Genomic DNA, 20,472 nt, shown 5'->3' with positions numbered 1-20,472 from the left:
CGACTAGGGATAATTTGCATGCGATATCATGCGCATTTCATCAGTAAAGCTGATTCTGTGATTAGTAGTAAATCGCATTTTAGATGGAGCGGCATTTACTACACAAAGTAGTTCACTGACAAGCTGGGCCATTTTGCATACATATGGCAGGTGATACGTCCGCGATAATTAATTTGAAATTGCCCCGATTGTCAAAGGACAACGGCTCTGTGTAGCCTTGGTAAAAGCAACATGCTTCACGTTCAGATGTGCATCGTATCTGCAGATGGGTGCTTTACTTTGGCTCCAGGTGTTTGGCTTTAGTCCCTCCTCCTCAAACTGACTGCTCTCCTTTTTTCTCTAGAGAAACAGACAAGACAAACCCTAGTGCTGGTTTGAATTAGCAAACCAAGCCTGCAGATGTAAACCAGACTGAGAAAAGTGCAGCTGAACTCAGCTCAGTGCTGGTGAAGAAAGGTTCAGGCTCTTCTTGCTTGCTGTAAACCTTGTCATTTTCCTAAAGACAGCGTCATACATCCGGCTTTATCTTTCGAGTATTATGTTTATTTGCAGTTTCAATTCTCTACTCTAAAGATTGGAGTAACACTGTCACGTTTAGACATGTTATAAATCCTAGGCGCTCATTCATTTTAGTGTTTTATGGGGTGGGGGGGGTTTGAATTGTTTAGCATTTATTTACAAGAGTGCTGACTTGAATGATCCTGCCTGACGATTCATTTCCATTTTTTTGTCAATGTCTACTAATTCATAGTTTTGGTATAGCATTACATTTCACACTGAGACTCATTCACAGAAAACCAACTGTAAATACTGATCTGAGACCAGTATATTTTTGAGTCATTGCATAAGGACTCCAGCAATCATAAATCAGTTATAGGAGGGCCACCGTGTTATTATAAACTCGCTTAAGTGCTGTACCGGGGCTCTGTTTCATACCTTAGTGTGCTGCTGAAGTAGAATGCATTTTAAGGCATCATAGGCCACGTATCTGACACAAAAGTCTGCTTGAAACCAGCAATAGCCAACAATACATTGTATGGGTCAAAATTATTATTTAATAATTATTACTAATTATTTTATGCCAAAATAATTAAGATATTAAGTAAAGTTCATGTTCCAAGAAAAAAAATTAATTTCTTTAACGTAAATATATTAAAAAAAAATTTGATTTTTTTTGCACTCCCAGATTCCAAATTTTCAAATAATTGTATCTCAGCCAAATATTATCATATCCTTAACCACGGTTTCCCACAGAAAATTTGTTAGTTAAGGTGGTAGGATTGGGCGGGTGGGCAGGGCCAGGGGCGTGGCTTACGTGTCATGATGAAAATTAAAATATTTTTATTTAAAGGGACACCATGAAACTTTTGGCCACTAGGGGGTGCTAGACACGTATTTTTCACTTCTAGCGCCCCTAGAGCCCACAAGCGCCGCAGCACTGTCGCAAAGGAAAGGAACTGGCCAACCTTAAAACTAAACTAAAAACTAAACATTTAAAATGCTAAACGATCAACATTTTGAGACAACAGGGAGAAACGCAGTCATGTTACAACTTTCTGATGAGGAACTCGTTGTGGCAGAAGCCATTTCTCAATCTGAAGGTTGCAGCCTCCGGATGTCGTATTTCTAATACGTCATCAAGACTGTCTTATTTCACAATATTAACAATTACAAAGTTGACTATTATACTTAGTTAATCGTAAATTGTTGCAGTATGCTTATGACTTGCGAATGTAATGCTCAGTTTACCTTAATAACCCAGGCTTGATGACGTGTGCAGCCTGCATATTTGACCTCCGGAGGCTGCAGCCTTCCAATTCAGAAACGACCAGACGTATTTCCTTGCCTTTTTCCAAACAAATATTGTTGCATCCGCTCTCTCTCCCTCGCCACCAGGATTTTCCGCAATGGCGCTTGTTATTCCTCTTTTTTGTGTGAAAATCGCTCCAAATCCAAGTAAACCGATGCGTTTAGGTCTGCCGCTTTGTAATACGTCACGCGAGTGACAGCGGAACGCAGCAAATGAGGAAGAGAGAAGAGAGAAACGCTCGGATCTGATTGGTGAATGAATAGGGTTTGGTTTTACACTGTGAGCAAGTTTGAGTGCTATAGCATCCTGGATTGTAATGTAAATATCATAGACACAGTAAAAAGAAAGGTAAATACGTGAACACAGCATCTGAATACAGGGAACTATATGCAATATAATCGCCGTAATTTATAAAGAACATCGCATTTATGTATGAATCAACAGTTTATATAAAAAATTGCCTTAAAGGGGAATCGAACCCGGGTCGCCCGTGTCATAGGTCCGTGACACTAAAGACTGTGCCACAGAGTCACATGTTAGAAACTGCTCTCTACACTCATTAAGTAGCCTCCAGCAAAATTCACGTTAAAAACAAATTGTGTGGAGGAAGTGACGTATGCCGTAAAGCAGTCGAATTTTGTAGTTTTTTTTTGTGCTCTGGTTACTACCACAAACCCTAAGTTTTAAAATACGAGTAAAAGTGATACAGACCCCGTCAGGCTATGGTAGACATGTCATTCAACCTATTTAAAGTCCATGTACTATCACAAGGGTCTTGAAAATGTATTATGAAGGTTGAAAAATTACATGGTGTCACTTTAAAACACTCAAACAAAACTTAATTTTGAAGAAACTATAACAGAAAATGAACACATACTAGATTATTAATGAATTCAATGTTTTTACCTCTACTGGGAATATCTGCATGATTAAGTGAATCTAAAGGGGTAATAAACACAAACTGAAGCAGATGTTGTAGAACGTCTGGCGAACGATGATAGATGGCGCAAAAAAACCTGATTATTTCCCACTATTAATTACATTATTTTAAAGGAATGTAACTGTAGCATGTAAATAATGCACATAACTAACGTGAGCAAGAGCGCTCAACAATTATATCTAATCAACAGGCACGTGAAACCTAGCTAGCAGGTTGCTCAAACAACAAAATCACCAGCTAACTTACTTTAGATTTGCAAGAATTATAGACTAATACAATAACAGGCTTTAATAAACCCAAAACATACGTCCACTAAAAGTTCTCACGGACACGCGTTTTATCAACTGGCTATCCTCCAGACATGATGGACCACGTTTTTATCTAATTTTCGGCCGTGTGGCGTGCGTGCACGCTCGCGGTGTGAAGCGCGTCCGTGCTATTCTCTGAGATGTTTTATCAACTGGCTAGTTATCCTCTGGCTAGTGACGGTCCGGACCACATCTTTCTCATTTCGGCTGTGTAGCACGCGTTCCCGCTCGCGGTGTGAAGCGCATCCGCGCTATTCCCCGAGATGCATTTGATGGCCTTTTTTAGTGCAGCAATTTTTTTTGGAACGACCTAGTTAAGGCGGTAGGGTTTCCCAACTTAGGTGGGCCGCCTGAACTGCAAAATGCTGCGGGAAACCCTGCTTACAAACCACAATGTAAAGCTTATTTATTCAATTTCAGCTGATGTATAAATTTCAATAACAAAATGTACCCTTATGTGTTTTATGGTTCAAGGTCACAGATACCTTGTTGTAACCTGTTTTGAAAAATTGCAGGAAACATTGAAACAAGTATTTTAGTAACAATAGTAAAGTTAATCAAGTTTTTCTTGCTGTTTTCCTGGGTTCAGTATCGCTTGCTAGATTTTGGAACGAGCTTAGACGGAGGTTACATCATTTAGGCTTTATCCTCCCCTTGATGTTAAATATAAACATATTTACTGACTCACTATTCAGTCAGAAGGACACCCCATTGCTATGTGTTACAGACATTGGGACTCGTCGATAAGAAAATACTGGAAAAATGACATTGTTGATAGGACATTGTTGGCATTTTTGGCAAGTTTAGGCCTGTTGTGTGTGTGTGGTATTAATATCTGCCACATATTGAACTATATGTGACCATGGACCACAAAATTATTATTTTTTGATACTTAGACTTATACATCACCTGAAGTTGAATAAATAAGCTTTCCGTTGATGTATGGTTCGTTATCGTATAGGACAATATTTGGTCAAGATACAAGAATATTTGGTCAAGAGATACAATCTGGAATCTGAGGTTGCAAATAAATCAAAATATTGAGAAAATTGCCTTTAAAGTTGTTCAAATGAAGTTCTCAGCAACACATATTACTAATATTACTAATCAATTTTTATATTTATTTACGGTAGGAATTTACTAAATATCTTTATTGAATATGATCTTTACTTATTATCCTAATGATTTTTGGCATAAATAAAATGAAAATGACCTATACAATGTATTGTTGGCTATTGCTACAAATATATCCGTGCGACTTATGACTGGTTTTGTGGTGCAGGGTCACATATGTGTGTGGAGGGATTCCTTTGATCAATTGATATCTAGTAATCCTTAATTCCTAGTTTTAGTACGATGCCGTTTTATCAGTTTGGTATAAATGGAGTAATGGTTTAACAATTGATTTTACATTTAAATTGGCCATGTTTTGCAGTTATTTTTTACAATTTAACTTCATTCAGGTATTGTGTAAACAAAGGTGCACTCATAATTTTATATTTTAATAAACTGAATTGTAAAAGTATCACAACATGCAACTAGAAAAGCGTGTGTTGACCTCACTAAGCACCGATTCGTTCCTGTCTATAAACACCTTCTCAGTTTACATACAGTCATCTGATGGTTCCCGGCCACTAAAGAAGCCATCTCACGAGGAAAATGACGTCAGTGCTTATAATACACCGCTGACGTTAGGCCTCGAACACCAACTGCTTTGGCTCTGTTAATATCGCCTGAATCAGGTTGCACAACGGTGTGCAACATGGAGACGTCTCTTTTCAGTAATGTTGATAAGTGCAAACAAGAGTCGCACTTTAATGGCTTTATATTTTGATATTATTAGTGAGGTTTGGCTTTGAATATATTTTCACATTCACTTATGTTGACCTCTGAAGAACCCATAAGCATCGCCCGAATGTGTCGCGTGCCAAATGCCAGGCCAACTTTAATTGGGTACGTCTGCAGCAAGCCATTGGAATCAAAAAGACCTTTCCTCATTTAACCCGTGTGATTTACAACCCCGCTGAATGGCAGAAATGCCGTCTGTCTGGTTTCATAGCTGTTACGGTGTCAAAATATTTTCCACCTGCAAATACTTTTCCACCTGTGTTTGAAATGGTGAAGCCTGCAGCAGTGCGTTGCACCCTAAGCACTCTTTGGATTTCTGCAGATTTTAGGTCCTCTCATTGACAAGCATACAGATTGCATGCATGCACATGTTTGGTAGTAGTAGAAGTCTGTGTTGTTTACTGTGACGGTTTTCAAAGAGAGAGAGAGCACAAACTATTTGATATTTGAGATGTCTGAAATAAAACTTATCACGAGAGAACCTCACGTCTCTGACGACTATGTGACAGACACCGCTTGATCATTTCAAATCAGTTTACAAGACAAATGCTTTTATTAGGTTTTATTTTCTTATTTTAAAAATGATCATTTATAAAAGTTATTCACATCGTTTTGTAAAAATTATGAAATTATCCTAATACACGCCAAATCAATCATGAGAACGTATTAACACAAGCTTTTTTATTTTGCTATTGTATAACGCTATAAACAATAATATATGCCATTTTAAATGCAAAACTAGTATTAACATTATTTATTGCTTTTATTTAATGCACAGTACTAATTGTATTTTTATTATAAACCTTAAATAAAAGTAAATATTTTATATTTATTTTGTAATATTTATAGCTCCCTCTTTTAAAAGTATTTAAATCCATTCTGCAGATTTTTTAAGATGAGGATTTGTTTGAAGTTGTTGAGTTTTGATTTGTTTGGATTATCATCAGGAAAGATGAGCTACTGTCATTATCATTGGTTTGACAGGAGGCAAAGCTTAAAGGTGCCAAAGAATGAATTTAAAAAAATGTTACATTTTTCTCTTATATCTACATAGATATATATTAAATTACATCCTGGGACTTTTTAGCTGTGCAAAGTCATTGTGCCCCATTTTAATATCATCCATCCATCAAAAACTAATCCTTATGATTATTAAATGTGAAGCAATGGTTTTTTGTAACATTGGATTAGAGTTTAAAACAAACATTGGGCCTTCTACCTGTCCTCAAATCTCTTAATGAACATGCATACGGCTGTAGTTTAAGTCTTTAGTGGATAGATGTGCTTTTCAGAGCTTCAAAAATGGGACACTATCCAAAAAGAAAGTCATTTACACCAATGATGGCTTGAGGGTGAGCTATCCCTTTAACCTCTATACCACCCTAAATATCCCACACCAGAAATTCAAGCATATTATTGCACCTCGAGCGCACGTGTCTCCCACTTGAACTTATTTTGCGGACACGGCCTAAGAGCAAAGGTTGAGAAGAAACTTGAAGAGGGAATGAGAGATGGGAGATGGGGATATGGGACACAGTAGGGGCCGTGTTATGGCAGGATTGTCTGTGGCAGGTGTGGGTGTCCGTTGGGGACAGCAGGGTGACATTCAGCTGCCGGTTGTTGCCAGAAACAGCGAGGCCCTTTGTCTGTCTCGCTCTCTCACGCCCACTTTTTGGTCGTTCTCTGCTTCTCTAAACGCAAGCTCCAGGCTGTTACCCTCATCAAATCAAGTTGTGTGGGGCAGATGTCACAGGCGCAGAAGAATGCAAAGAATGCGGAGGCTGAGAGAGAGAGAGAAAGAGAGAGAGAGAGAGAGAGAAAGAGAGAGAGAGAGAGAGAGAGAGAGAGGGTGTGTCTAGGGAAGGGTGTGCAAGCCTTACTGAAACTAAACCCTAGTACAGTGGTCTCGCTCAAAACTGAGACACATTTATGGGTGTTGATCATTGGGCTGCAAAAGTCATCTGCTAATTACTTCCTTATAAGACGCACGGCACAGAAAGCCAAATACTACATTGGCCCTCATTTAAATAAGGAGAAAGTCATAGAAACCTTATGGTGGTGTCACATCTTTTTGACCACTTAAAAAATCCTTATTCACTAATCACCAGTGGCTTTTGTTGGTCCATCCTGGCCAGTGTTGAGTAAAGTAACATTCAATTCACTTTATTTATATAGCGCTTTTCAGAATTGTTAGTTGTTTCAAAGCAGCTTTACATTAATAGATGTAGGAAAATCATAGAAAAGCGAGCGTAGTAATAATGTAACGTATACAGTAAAGTAGTAAGTTAAGCCAAAGGTGGCGGACTCTCCATGGGTTAAAAAAAAACCCTAGGAGAAAAACCCTCCAGGCTAGTCCAGGGAGAAAACTCCTAGGACGAGAAAAACCCCTGACAGAGATACATATATATATATATATATATATATATACTATCGGGGTATGTGAACGGGTAAGCGAATTAAACTGGTTCCGCCGGTTGTCATTGGTCAGGCATTGGCTGGGCATCACGTCAGTAGATCAGTGGTGTGATGACCTTCACAGCAGCAGGAACTGCACATGTAATGCAAGTGTCATACAGTATTGTGGTTTAAATCAGCTCGGTTCCAGACAGGCTTACTATTGCGGCATAAGTATATTACCCAGATGAGTTATGTGAACATCTACCACATTATAAAACCATATATGCTAAATGGGGCAACTTTAAAGGAATAGTTTACACCAAAATGAAAATTAACCCATATGTTATTCACCCTCAAGCCATCCTGGGTGTATATTGGAGGGGATATGACATAAATCTTATATCATGATAGGATTCATCATGATAACGATATGTATCATTTATATTTTTCTTTTAATATGGTTTTTATGTTATTAAAATCTTTTATGCAATAGAATTTTCATAATTCTAGAAAAAAACGTATAAACAAAAAACAAAACAAAAGTCAAGCTCAATGAGGGTAAGCAGTCAGTGATTTATCTATTTATTTATTTTTATATCTGATTAACATGAGTGACAGACATGAGCAAAATTAGGTAACTTTCCCTTTAAGACCAAAATCCGTATGGGTTTTCCTTTTCAGCTGTTTACTTTCTCTTAAGACCCAAATGGTCGTGTTTATGAAGATACTTGCAAAGATGAGAATTTTTACGCATATGTTTATTTAAATCCACAAAAAAAGCGGCAAAAATGCTCACAAGCTCAATGAGCAGCGAATGCGCCGCTTGCGCGCTCCTCTCACACAAAAACAGTGTGCACATTTAGCACTGTTGTTTGTGTTTCAATGGCTTAAAACAACTTGATTTTAAACTGCGGTGCCTAAATACGTGTACAAACGTTACGTTTTCATGACCACGTGCACAGCAACATGACGTTGGCGCGTAACCTCGATAGAAACGATAGTCCAAAATCTCTACCGGTTTATAAATTTCTACCGATTTATCATACCTAGCGATTTATAATAACTACTTATTTATCGCCCACCCCTAGTGTATATGATTTTATTCTTTCAATCAAACACAGTCAGAGTTATATTCAATTATATCCTGGCTCTCTTCAGCTTTATAATGGCATTGGATAGTGCCCGATTTGTAAAGCTCCAAAAAGCATATCCATCCATCAACAACTAAACTATACAGTTATTAAATGTCTTCTGAGGTGAAGCAATGTTTTTATTTTTTGGAAAGAAACATTTATATTTTAAACTTTATAAACTAAGTTGTATGCATGTTCATGAGAAAATGTTCATCCAATGCCATTATAAAGCTGAAAAGAGCCAAGATATAATTTTATATAACTCTTGACTGTGTTTGGATGGCTTGAGGGTAATTTTTATTTTTGGTGGGCTATTCCTTTAATAAATGTACACAGTGAAGATAAAACAGCAGACCTATTTTTCAGACTCACCATGTCTGACAAATTAGAGACAAGTTCCAGAATGCTAAACCATATTAGCTGCTTGTTAGATGCTGGTTCAGTAGGGCGACTGGTTTTGGATTGAATCTCAAGCGTGTTTCGTTTACCATTCGAGTATGATCTTCCTCCAGGGCCTTATGTTTGAAAGTGCCGTTTGAAGTCTTTGAGGTATTGTGAAAATGATTTAACCCTTACAGGCTTACAGGGCAACCTTAAGAAGAGAGCAAGAAAAGTTTTGCTCGTAATGTTTTCTCACTGCTGCCACCTGATGGTGGGTGATGATGTTTTGTTTTCAGTTCAGGGCTATTCAGATTCTGCAGAATAGTTTAAATACCATACAGTGTGTTTAACAGAGCCATGGGTATCTTAAAATATAATATACAGTTACAGAGGATATGTGGAACTTTTAAAGTAATTTAGTTTTTTGAGATGTGGCAAACACATTTTTATGACCGGTAGAGCATTGCATTAGCAGCACAAAAGGTCATGGGTTCAATCCCGGGAACACGTGTACTGATTTAAATGTATGGCTTGAATGCAATTATAGTCATTTTGGATAAAAGCATCTGCGAAATGCATAAATGTAAATGTGTGTTTCTTCCTTTTATTGTTCTCCTCTGTCGCCACCTTTTGGTCACTGTAGTTATTGAACATTTTCTCAACATTTTCTCTTTTTTATTTACCCTTCAGGTCGCAATGAGCTTATCGCCAGATATATCAAGCTGAGGACGGGCAAAACCCGCACAAGAAAACAGGTATTTCACTCGACATTTTTGTAACCTGCATTACATGACATTTAATATTTTATAATCATTTTTATTGAAATGTTTTTTTTTTGCATTGTGTAGAGTTGTTCACTCATATTCATATGTAAATATACACAAGAACAAATCGGATTTTAAATAGAATTTACTCAAGATAGGATTATCATTAAATAATGTAGGGCTGCAACAACTAATCGATAAAATAATATTGATTAATTAATATTATTTTTAAGTTAATAATCGATTATGAAATTTGTCAATAAAAACCGGTTAAGCAGGTAAATGTTTTCTGTGGGTTAGAGATGGAAGGATTTAGTTAATTTGTTGTTGCTATTTGGGATGTGAATAATTATTGTGGTGCTCTTAATTTTGAATGGGCTGGTTTTCTTATGCAATGTGATGCATAACTGATCTGGCAACCCTGAAGTACAATAATGGAAGCAAAAGCGCAAAAGAATGGTGGTAATAAAGGTTTAATATCGTTCTTCAATATAAGTGAGTTTGTATTTGTTTAATTGTTGTTGGGTTTTCATGCCAAAAATATTATGAATTACAAACTACACTGCAAAAAAGGATTTTCAAGAAATAAATTCTTGTTTTCAGTAAAAATATATCTAAAAATTCTTAAATTAAGCTGCTTTTTTTGATGAGCAAAACACCCCAAGAAAATAAGTCTAGTTTTTAGACCAAAAATATCAAATTTAAGTGATTTTGTGCATAAAACAAGCAAAAAATCTGCTAATGGGGTAAGCAAAAAATCTTGAAAAATTTTTGAACAACACTAAATTCAAGAAAAAATCAAGAAAATTTGTTTTCTTTTTTATGCACAAAATCACTAAAATGTAATATACCTGGTTTAAAAACTAGACTTATTTTCTTGGGTCGTTTTGCCCATCAAGAAAAAGCATCTTAATTTAAGAATTTTTTTTTTTTTTTTTGCAGTGTAAGCATCTGTTTTAAAGTAAGGGGAAGTACAGGTTTTTATTACTGTAACAATGTAGGTTATTTTACTTTCATATCATATGGCTTATTTATTTTGTTACTAACGAATAATTAAAGGTCTAAAGTTAAAGATTAAAATGAGGTTTTTTATCTGTGGCTTCATTTATTCACCGGCACATCCCTGAAGACTCAATTTTTTTTTTTTTTGACGTTTAAAGATGTTTTACTAAAGGCTGCACAAACTTTTTTATTTAAGGCTTAAAATATCAAAATCAAAAAGATTATATTTTTAAAACTCTGTAGTAGTGTGTGGCTTTTACACTTCTACATGTGAATACCCTAATTAAGTGCCTTATTTAACTAAATTAAGTGAAAACTTAAATGAGCAAATATTTAAGTTTTTATCAGAGTAGTCGATTAATTGACAAAATAATCGCCTGATTAGGCGATTAATTGTCAAAATAATTGCCCGATTAATCGATTATGAAAATAAGCGTTAGTTGCAGCCCTAAAACACCCTATAATTTGTCCTTTCCTGTCTATTTAGTCAGAATTTTCATTTTTGGTGTAAATGGGTACAAGAAGCACTTTATTTTTGAATTTACAACCAGGGTCGATTAAGATCATTAGGCAAATAGCAGTCATGTGTTGTCATGTGACCGTGGATGTGTGTATGTGTGTTTTTGTTAAACTGTCTCGAAATTCTTCAGGTATCTAGTCACATACAGGTGTTAGCGCGGAAGAAAGTCCGAGAGTATCAAGCCGGTATAAAGGTAGGTCTAAAGCACGACAGCTCAACTCTTCCTCTTTGGTTAAGGCTTCTCTCTCTTTCTCCTCTTCCTCTTTTTCTTTTCCTCCTCTCCTGCTTTACTGTTCTGCAGGTTTCTAGCCACTTGCAGGTTCTTGCCAGGAGAAAATCTCGCGACATACAGTCAAAACTGAAGGTATGCGCTTTCCTGAGGGTGGGGCGGGGCTTATTGCTTTTGCTTTTGCACGAACCAATGAGAGTTCACGATAAGTTCAGTTTATCTATTGGCTGACTAAAATCCCGACAAGGTCAAAGTTTCAGCAATGAGGTGCTTGTGTTAAAGTTCTCGACACAGATGGAGGACCATGTTTTAGTGTAGCGTAGCATGTGTTGTTTTGAAACGCATGATCGCCCCTGCTGTATCGCTGAGCTCTTTGCCTGTTGGCTTTCCTGAGGCTCACTATTTTTCAGCCTTCCTTTTCTCCATATGTGTCTCATTACTGTTTTTCTTTTATTATTTGTGAAGAATTGCTTGATGACACAAAGCTATTTAAATCAGTGGTCCACCAATATTACTTCGTTACACAGACAAAAGCACCATGCTGAGGCCATTCAGCAGTGTTTCACTCAAACATCATGAAATGTAGTGATGATATTTTGTTTTCATGGACATGCTATGCCTAAGAGGAGATATTGTATGTTTTTTAACTTTTAGCACTGTTGTGTTGTATATGTTTGGGTGTGGCGCCCCCTTCCAGTGTTTGCATGAACTACAGGAAGCCTTAGCAAATGTTATTCAGTTATATGTTTATTAAAAAATCCATAACATTTTATTTAATAGGCCTACAGTTTACAGTATGTGTTTTGGTTTTGGGAGTGTTTGCCTAACTGACAAAACATGCAAGCTTTCTACTTCACACCTAAATGGGATTTTAAGGCCTAGCAAACATTTTTAGAATTGACTGACTAGTTCTTGCAATCAGCATATGGGTCAAAACACAATACTGGTGTAGGTCTGTTGGTCACATGGACAGTTGATCTGTATCACAAAAGCTAGAATTATGATGCGTTTTGGTCGATCGGATCACAAGTGGACGACGCCAAAAAAAAGTGTAAACAGGGTGTAAAATGTTTTGAGCTCATCCACTTTCAACCACATTCAGAGGTAATCGAAAATGCATTCGACTGGTTTGTTTTTGGGGTGGGTGTAGATGCGCATGTGCTCTCCGCCTATTGATCTAATGTAATGTATTAAGCACAATGTTTTTGTCTTATAACGCACAGTGTTTAGGCTTTCATTAATAAAACTGAAGCAACTGCAAGCTTATTTCATTAATTGGGCTGAAATATTAGATAAAGCTCTTACATATACATGCACAAAATGTACATCATGTTTACTAAAAACCAAAGAAGTGGACTCTGACATAATATTAGTTCAAACACTGCAAAACATTATTTTCAAGAAAATAATTCTAGTTTTTAGATCAAAAATATCAAAAGCAAAAAAATCTTTCAATTTTTTCTTAAACACTAAATTCAAGAAAAATTCAATGAATGGTTACACTTTATTTTAAGGCGTCACTGTTACATTTTAATTATATATTTAAGTACTAAGTAATAATCATCAACAACATGTACTTACTGTAGGGTTGGGGTTAGGATTAGGGTTTGGTTTAGGATTAGGATTAGTTGCATGTAATTATGCATAATTAACTGTTATTACTATAATAATTACATGTAACATGTGTAACAAAGACACCGTAAAATAAAGTGTTACCGAAATTATTTTGCTTGTTTTATGCACAAAATCACATAAAGTTGATATTTTTTATCTAATAACTAGACTTAATATCTTGGGATGTTTTGTGCATAAAGAAAAAGCATCTTAATTTAATTTTTGATATTTTTACTGAAAACAAGACACAAATACTAAGAATTTATTTTCTTAAATCATTTTTTGCAGTGCATCAATTTAAACACTGCAAAAATGACTTTCTTACTTAGTATTTTTGTCTTATTTTCAGTAGAAATATCAAAAAAAATTATTTTTCTTTCTTTCTTTCAAAATGACCTAAGAAAATAAGTCTAGTTTATATTTAAACTTAAATTTAAACTTAAAACAAGTAAAAATATCTACCAATGGGGTGAGAAAAAAATCTAAAAAGTTTTCTTTTTTTTCTTAAACACTTAATTTAAGCAAAATTTTCTCACCCCATTGGCAGGTATTTTTGCTTGTTTTAAGCACAAATTCCCTTAAATTGTATAGTGTTTGTCTAACAACTAGACTTATTTTCTTAAGTCATTTTGCTCATCAAGAAGATACATCTTGATTTGAGAATATTTAACTATTTTTACTAAAAACAAGACAAAAATACTAAGAAAGTCATTTTTTGCAGTGAACCCATCATTTCTCTCGCTCGCATTTAAACGAAAGCGGTGGGACTCGCCCATAGACCACCCCCTCAAAGTAATCAAGACAGAATCAATCAAAAGTGGACAAAAGAGACAGATTAAAACACCAGGTGTAAACGTCAACGTATCTCTCTCCTCCACATGTGATCCGATCAACCTAAACGCATCTTAATACCAGTTATAAACAGCCTCACAGACAGACCAGCAAGACTATCTACAAGTTAATTTATTATATTTGAAGAATTCTTTAGTTTCACAACTTTAAATGAGAAAAGAAAGACCAAGTGATATGCAGTGTGTTGTTAACACAAAAAAAATTCGCCTAAATTTGGTGCTTTTCCAAATGGACATATGTGACCCGTGCTGGCAAAATGAGCAAATTTTCAAAAATTAGTTATTACATTTTTTTTAAATTCTCTATTTAAAAAAAAAAACTTCTGAAATTAATCCAATCTTCTATTCCTGTGCAAAATGCAAATTCATTACTTTGCCCTAAGAAACTTGCAACGACGCTTTAATGCAGCACTGTACAGTATGTTGTGGAGCGGACAAGCGCCTGCGTGCACGAGCAATGGGAGAGAAAGAGAGACGGCAACAAGATTGACAGGAGATGACAGAGGAAAAACAAAAAGCTTAAAACTTTTATTTATATTTTTTGTTTTATATAAGCGTGTTTGTCATTGACATGGTATTAGGAAGTTTTTATTTCATACTGCTGACGCTCTTCGTCGTCTATGACATAAGATGAAGAGTTAAAGTCTCTCGTTTCCCGTGCTTGTGCATTCAGAAGACAAATAAAATACCCAGGATCGCCGCTGACATGTTTTTCTCATACACTGGCTGCATGGTGTTCAGAATGTCTTGTTTTTAAATGATAAATGAAACTTGTAGAATTGTATATTTTAGCATTTTTCAGACACTTTAAAATGCTTTTATCAACATGTTTGCTGCATTTGCACATCTCTCACTGTGCTGGTTACATTCGATTATGTCATCAAAAACCTTATTGTTTGGTAAAATTCAGTCCGCCTTTTAACTTGTTGAGTTTTTTTGCTATTTTCGGTTTCCGAACATTCAGTGCATCCCTACATTTTTGATGTTTAATGACTATTTAGAGCATTGAGATCACTGGACAATAGCTTAATGTACTTATTTTTATTAAAACCTAAATTTCAACCAAAATCTACATTTTATACTTTATTTTGCCTTTAGCACATACCGACTCATTTTGCCAGCATGGGTAACATATGGTTGTTTTCACATTGGCGGTGTTACTGCCATCATAAATGGGTCATAATATCACATAATGTAATAAGACCCTGAGTTAATTTTGGATTATAATATGGATTTCTTTCAACTGAAGGGCGGGCTTGTGATTTTGGACCAGTATGGTCTTTTGACCCATATATCCAACACTAAAGCAACACCAGTTTGACAAAACTAGTTTTGCAATTATTGTACTAATGGTCTTTCTTTCTTTTGATTCAGGCCATGAACTTGGTAAGTGTGGAAGTGCCAGTTTTTATTTTTGCTTGGCTTTGCTTGGCTCTCCTGCAAAGGTTCATTTTACATCCAGCACTGATATTATAAAGTCCTGTCTTCTTGCTCTGCGGTGTGCATAGATTGCTTATAATTCTTATGTTAATAATACGCCTGGGCGTTTCGGTCTGTGAAGTTTCCATGTCATAGCACTTTTAGTTCTTGTGGATCATTTAGAAGCTTATTCAGGAATGAAGAGTCTATAAAAGCAGGTGACTAAATTCAACTCAATCGATTAATGTGTTTGTTATTAAATGAACCTCAAGTCTGTTTATTATCCACATTACATGTACAGCCTCTGGAAACGGGAATGACGGGAATGACCTCCAAACACACAAAAAACATCATCTTTCATTGCTGAGGGTGTTTCTTTTATTTTTTTAAATTACAAGAAGAAACTCAGCCAAAATGTTTTTCTTCAATGGTTGGTCAGATTGGCTGGCTTGTGTTGAGACATGAAATGTAATGGTGTTTGTTGATGGTGGAAAGTGTGCTTGTTTGAGAAATGTAAGGTCGGTGTTATTATATTTTAAAGAAGTAAAGATCTTCCTTTTTCCAGCTTTTTCAATTTTTAATCTATATATCCATTTATGTATTAACTTTTGTAAAACCTTTGTAAGTCAGTGAAACCATGAAACAAACAGCTATTTTAGCAAAGCATATTCAAAATGTTTATTACAAGAGCTAAAATGCAATAAATATTTAAGTGGACAGGTTTTCCACACTATTTTACTAAATGAATGCAATATTTTGCATTCATTATATTTTGTAATGTCTGCATATATATGAGAAAAAATTAAACAGTAGACACCAATAAACAGTTTTCTTTATGTATATTTTTTATGAAATGTAGAGACAAATGTTTCATAAAAAGAATTAACATTAATGTGATCTCATTGTTGAATATTTAATATTAGAGATGCACCGATTTTACATTTTTCCACCAATACCGACTGATATCTGCCGATACTGATAGTTTGGAAATCTTCTTTCTGAAGATGTAATTTATTCACATGATGACCATTAATAATAAACTTTAAACTAGTTATATTTATTTAGATTTTCTATACACAAAGCTCAAATTCATTATATTTTCCTGTTTCGTTTTGATTGACAGGATATATCGGCCATGACTAACAACTGTTTTTGAACTATCGGCCGATAGCGAGAAAATTTGCTTTTATCAACCAATACCGATTATTAGCTTATATATCGTTTCATCTCTATATTTGAATATTTTGTATATGTATATGTATATGTGTATATATATATATATATATATATATATATATATATATATATATATATATATATATATACATATACATACATACATACATATATATGTATATATGTATATATATGTATATATGTATATATATATGTATATATGTATATATATATATGTATATATATGTGTTGAATATATAATATTTTACTTTTACTTTTTCTATTAAAAAGGAAATCCAGAGACGCATGCATGGGGCATTATTAAATCATTTACTTCATGTTTCTTTTTTTTTGTCAAAATTGGTAGTGCATTAGGATTGAATAAAATGAGTATATATTGCTCTATGTGACCCATCTGCTACTCTTGATCTCTTTTTATAAACATGTCCTTTCCTCTGACCTCCTGTATCTAATGCTTACGTCATATTGCAGCAGGCTGCTTTGCATTAATGAAAACGCTATGTTTTGTCATTAACAATAATCTCACGCCGTTTTGTCGGTGTATGATTTTTTTTACTCACCTGTGTTTCTTCATCTCCACAGGATCAAGCATCCAAAGACAAAGCTCTCCAGAACATGGCGGCGCTCTCTTCTGCTCAGATCGTGTCGCCCAATTTAATCAAGAATCCTCTTCCGCCTCTTCCGCAGTCTCCTTATCCCCCCGCTGCACGGGTACTGTATGAACATCCGCATTTTAATACAAACTTATTTATTAGTTTAATATAGTTTTACGATTATAAAAAATTTCATTTTCGTTTTGGACAATTATGCAAAATGTGTTTACGGTAACCCATTACATTTAAGCATTTTGCAGACACTTAAACGTTTAGTTTCACTTAAGATATATATTTGATCACTATTTGACTTTCTAATGCAATGCAAATGCAGTAGTGATCGCTTACAACACATTTAGAAAGTAAGTCTAGCATGCAAAACTTTGTGAATGGTGCTTAGTCATGCAAAACCAAAGGCTGTTGTGAAGGTTTCTTCTATTATGTAGCTACACCACAGATGCTGCCCATAAGCCTTTTATGTTTACACATTGAAATCATTTTGGCTAATTATTTCATTCTTGTTTTCCAGTTCTGGCCGACTCCCATCCCAGGACAACCAGGACCCTCTCAGGAGTGAGTATCCAATAAAAACATCATGTGTGTTTCTGTGTGCGTTTGTGTATATGGCATGTTTAATGGATCATATTTTTATGCATCAGGCTGGTTCTTAAGCACAACCCAGTGAGAAGTCCTGGGCTTGGTCGCACCAGCTACGCGTAAGTTCCCTATGCAGACAAACCAAGTCTAAACCGAGCTTAACACGATCTTTAAGTTGCCCTGCCCTGGAAGAAAATTTGATGTTACAACATCCTTTATTTATTTGAAAACATAAAGTATGGCGATGTGGGTTCAGTAATGATGTCGAACACACAGTCTTTCTACTTTAGTACAACGTTTTATCCTCAGCCGTGTTCAAGACCTACTCGTACTTTTTGGCAGCGTGCTTAACTACGTCTGTACAGTTTGTGCTTCGCTCTCACCCTCTGATCAGAGCTCCAAAATTAAACACGAGTTTTCAGACTCTTCACTCGAGTGCCTGTTATCAGACACAGATTTAAACACATGACTTTTGTCACGCTATGCTCCTACACTGAAGTAGATGAACTTACGCTCAGCTGATACAGCCAATAAGAACTGCGGGATGTGAAACGTTAATGTGTGAAATATGCCACCTTTCATCTTAAAAATGCTGATGGGAGGTATTTTAAGTGCATACCGCGGTCTTTCCATGATCATGGAAAAAATCAATATATTTTATATATTTAAAAATTGTTTCCCCAGCCTGAAAAAAGCTTCAGGAGTCAATAAAATGTTATATAAACCTATAGTGCATTTTATTTGTTTACATATTATCTCATTCTGATCCCTTTGCAGTATCAAACCTTTTGCACCAGGCCCTTACCCGAACCTATCAGGACCTGTTCAGCAAGCCATAGCACGTAAGTGTCCTACATTGTTCACTGGTAGCATATCTTTACTGATTGTTTATTAAGATCGTCAGGTGTTGAGATGATTTATCCCAGTTGGATTAAAAATGCAAAATAGGTCTTCTCAGGTCCAAAGATATGTACCTGACCCAAATCACTTTTTACCCTATCCTACATGCATAAATATTTTTTTAAAGAAAGACCAGAGACAAACCCGAGAAAACTAAACCCGAGTCCGACTAGTGACATTTTTTTTAACCCGAATGTAAACGGCACTGAGGTGTGTGCAGTCTGCATCCCCGCACCCTCCAGTCAGACAGAAAGAAAGAAACCCTGTTGTCCTCACATCCAAATTGGGAGCAGCACCATTAAATTTCCTTAGTTATCTGACGACAACTCCATGGTAACTGCTGAAATGTGCATTCAAAATTGATTGACAGGTCTGCTTTAACAAAAATTAACTTACGGCCAGCCACACAATGTCGCAAGCGTTGTTGGCAGGGGCGGCGTTTGCGTATGGCAGTTGCCATACCCTAGCATTCAGACAAAACACCAGAAATCAACAGGCAATAATGATGCTCATTAAAGATTATTTTAAAAATTTTCAGTAGAACATTTCTGAACATTGGTACATCACTAAAATGGACAATTTACACGTTTGCTGGACTTCATGCTATAATACAGGAACCGACATGCGGATGACATTAACATGCCGCGAGAGCGGTTTGAAAGCAAACTCTTCCGATGATTCCTCGCCTCACCCTCGCGGTACTTTGATGTCATCAGCCTCTCGTTCTTGCAGCGAAGCTTGAAGTCTCTGCAGGACGTCTCATGATAACCACTGCTGTTATAATCTTTATTTTCGCAAGTAAAATCTTTTTGTTTTAACAATCAAACAGACTCACGGGTCATCCCCACACTCGCGCTATGCCTATTGCATACATTATTTCAGAAGTAATATGATTTGTTCTCTATGAATAAATAAACATGTTCTGTTCCACTGGGAAAGTGTAGCGCAGTCGAAGTGAATTGTATTAATTATTTGCGCGCATTTTTGAATATGGTCACTTGTGGAATAAAAACTGCACGACGACAAAGGTAAGACTTGTTTTTACATTTAGCCCTGTTTTACTGAGAGTTTTATTTAGTGTTTTAGTCGGTTAACTACGTGTGCTCTGTCACATCATTTAAAAGTCTTTATTGTGTGTTTATTAAGTGTTTATTGGTGGTTGTCATGACAAGATTTGTGAAGGGATGTTACAGTATGTTTTGATATTATCTTGTTTTAGTGTATCTGTTGCTGAGTTGCACTTAGTTAAGAATTACAACATTTGAAAAGCATTTTAAACAACCATGATTTCTATTTTTGTTTTTCATTTGTATTGCTTCCGTATTGTTTTCAGTAAGTGTAAAGTTACATTAGAGCAGTGTTGGGGCTAGTTACTCAAAAAAGTAATATATTACGTATTACATATTACTCTCAAAAATAGTAATGCCTTACTTTACTTTATTACTCCCTGGAGAAAGTAACTAGTTATATTACTAGTTATATTACTAGTTAAATTTTTTTTCTGGACAAGAATGTTTATTTGGGCAAGCCACGGCCAAGAAAATGCTGGCTTCCTTACCCGCTACTGGACGTGGGGCACAGCGTTTGGAGAAACATTAAAGAGTGTGCACTTCACCGTCAAGTTATTTTCCTTCCGTTGAACATAATAAAATATGACTGAATCCCCACCCGTCGAAACAAGCTTTCTGTTGCTGGGAACCTTCCTCTGAACCTTCCATTTACCCGATCTGTCTTGAGTGTGCCGCTGCCGCTCTGTGCTGCTGGCTGCCGGGTGTCAACCAATTGGTGATGGTAAATGATACCTCGTGCCATACTTAGACCAATCACTGTTCCATTCATGCCCTCCTCCCCTTCCCTTTTGTTCTCTGTGTTTTGTGCCTTGTGTGATGAAGGTGCTACTGGCGAATGTAACTTAAGTAACTAGCTCGGGAAAACTGTAATAATATTACCATTTTCAGACGGGTAATGC

General features: G+C 35.9%; 1 protein-coding gene across 7 annotated transcripts in view; it reads left to right on the top strand.

The window, feature by feature from the left end:
* Positions 1-20,472, top strand: part of tead3b (TEA domain family member 3 b) — a 44,240-nt gene that overhangs the window by 18,141 nt on the left and 5,627 nt on the right. Inside the window, exons 4-10 of one of the 7 annotated variants that reach the window (XM_073815233.1) lie at positions 9,508-9,572; positions 11,405-11,467; positions 15,172-15,183; positions 16,996-17,124; positions 17,536-17,579; positions 17,666-17,722; positions 18,381-18,445. In XM_073815233.1, the coding sequence (XP_073671334.1) occupies positions 9,508-9,572; positions 11,405-11,467; positions 15,172-15,183; positions 16,996-17,124; positions 17,536-17,579; positions 17,666-17,722; positions 18,381-18,445 (435 nt within the window). Of the gene's footprint in view, positions 1-9,507; positions 9,573-11,233; positions 11,297-11,404; positions 11,468-15,171; positions 15,184-16,995; positions 17,125-17,535; positions 17,580-17,665; positions 17,723-18,380; positions 18,446-20,472 lie in introns of all 7 variants that reach the window. The other 6 variants (XM_065279510.2, XM_065279512.2, XM_065279511.2 and 3 more) reach the window with 6 other exon arrangements.

This window comes from Paramisgurnus dabryanus, chromosome 7, assembly GCF_030506205.2.
Source record: "Paramisgurnus dabryanus chromosome 7, PD_genome_1.1, whole genome shotgun sequence".
In the NCBI taxonomy this organism is placed as follows: Eukaryota; Metazoa; Chordata; class Actinopteri; order Cypriniformes; family Cobitidae; genus Paramisgurnus; species Paramisgurnus dabryanus.
Note: the sequence above shows the minus strand (reverse complement) of the source record. Positions and strands in the feature narration are given on the sequence as shown.